General features: G+C 39.6%; 1 protein-coding gene across 1 annotated transcript in view; it reads right to left on the bottom strand.

Moving 5' to 3' along the window:
* Positions 1-1668, bottom strand: part of LOC105988628 (protocadherin alpha-9-like) — a 28129-nt gene that overhangs the window by 6348 nt on the left and 20113 nt on the right. The window contains exon 5 of the mRNA XM_013020299.1: positions 1528-1630. Within this exon, the coding sequence (XP_012875753.1) occupies positions 1528-1630 (103 nt within the window). The remainder of the gene's footprint in view (positions 1-1527; positions 1631-1668) is intronic.

Raw genomic sequence — 1668 nt, forward strand, 5'->3', positions numbered from 1 at the left:
CCTCAGCACCACATAAGCAAAAAGAAAAAAGCTGGAAGTAGCGCTGTGGCTCAAGTGGTAGAGCGCTAGCCTTGAGCTGAAGAGCTGAGGGACAGCTCCCAGGCCCACAGTTCAGGCCCACGACCAGACCCCCCAAAAAATAATAATAATATGTGAAATCATTCTATGCCATGTCACTCAGTGTTTGAAATAAGAAAAATACTATACTATGGAGACTAAAAAAAATTATTCAAATTACACTTTGTGTATGAATAGAATTCTTACAGTTGAACCTCTTCCACTAACAAGCAAATCTTAGCACAAAAAAGAAAAAAATAATCCAGGTGCTGGAGGCTCACACATTTAATCTTAGCTACTCAGAAGGTTGAGATATGAGGATCATGGTTCAAAGCTAGCCCAGGCAGGAAAGTCCATGAGACTCTAATTTCCAATAAAACAGTTAGAATACTGGAAGTGGCACAATGCTAAAGTGGTAGAGAATATGCCTTGATCTGAAGAACTGAGGAACAGCACCCAGGCCCAGAGTTCAAGACCCAAGACCAACAACAACAAAAAAAAAAGACCAAAAGAAAAAAGAAGTTTGCTAAACTAAAATCATAAAAAATGACACTCAGTATAAGGATAAAACACTTTTATATTTTTATAGTCAAGTGTATATTTCAAGCAAACTATATGAATTAGGGTTAAAGAGTCAATGAAAGATAAGCTGGAATTAGTGGCTCATGCCTGTAATCCTAGCAAATCACAAGGATGAGATGATTCAAAGTTAGTAGTAAAAGAAAGAAGAAAGTATATATGATTCACTTTCCTTCCTTCCTTCCTTCCTTCCTTTGCTTTCCTTCTTTGTATCAGACCCAGACTCAAAATCAGTACTGCCACTTTTACTCATTGCCTAGAACTCTATCAACTGAGCAACACTTCAAACACCAAGATTCATATCTAATTAAGTACCAAAAAACTGAGTATTTCTCAAGTCGTATAGCACTAGACTTTAGCAAAAAAAAAACACCTAAGGAACAGAACCCAAGCTCTCAGTTCAACCTGCAAAACAAGAATACACACACACACACACACACACACACACATCCATCAGGGCTGAAAGGTTTGGATGACTAACATTAGATAGACACAAAAATTATGTTTTTATGAGAGGAAATTATCCAGTGAAAACTTGATTTGAAGGAAGTACACCATGAGACGTGAAAGGTACTAATTTTTGATAAATCACCTGACCCCATGAATTTAGGGCACACTAAATATACAAAGACACATCTATCAAACTATGATAACATTTCAAAAGGGCAATAAATTATACTTTAAAAATTGAAATTGAATGAAATACATGCAAATTGTGAATACGTTAAAAACCAATAAGAATACCACAAAAATAAAATTTAGGACTTAAAAAAATAGACTTACTTGAGGGCAAGGATCAACATTTAAATCTTGACTGTTTCCTGCACCTGCTGATCCCGGACAGGGTGGAAGGCTGGGGCTGAAGGCCATGAGATCCGTATTGGACGGAACCACTGCTGAGCACACCCTCTGCCTCCTCTGCTGGGAGTAAGTCAAACTCCCCACCGCGCTGGAGCACACCAGCACAGGCTTCCCAGGCGCGCACGCGCCCTCGCTCCGCCCCACAGCCGCCCCAGAGCACCGCAGCGCCAC

The sequence above is a fragment of the Dipodomys ordii genome, unplaced genomic scaffold (genome assembly GCF_000151885.1).
Source record: "Dipodomys ordii isolate 6190 unplaced genomic scaffold, Dord_2.0 Scaffold50, whole genome shotgun sequence".
Taxonomy (NCBI): domain Eukaryota; kingdom Metazoa; phylum Chordata; class Mammalia; order Rodentia; family Heteromyidae; genus Dipodomys; species Dipodomys ordii.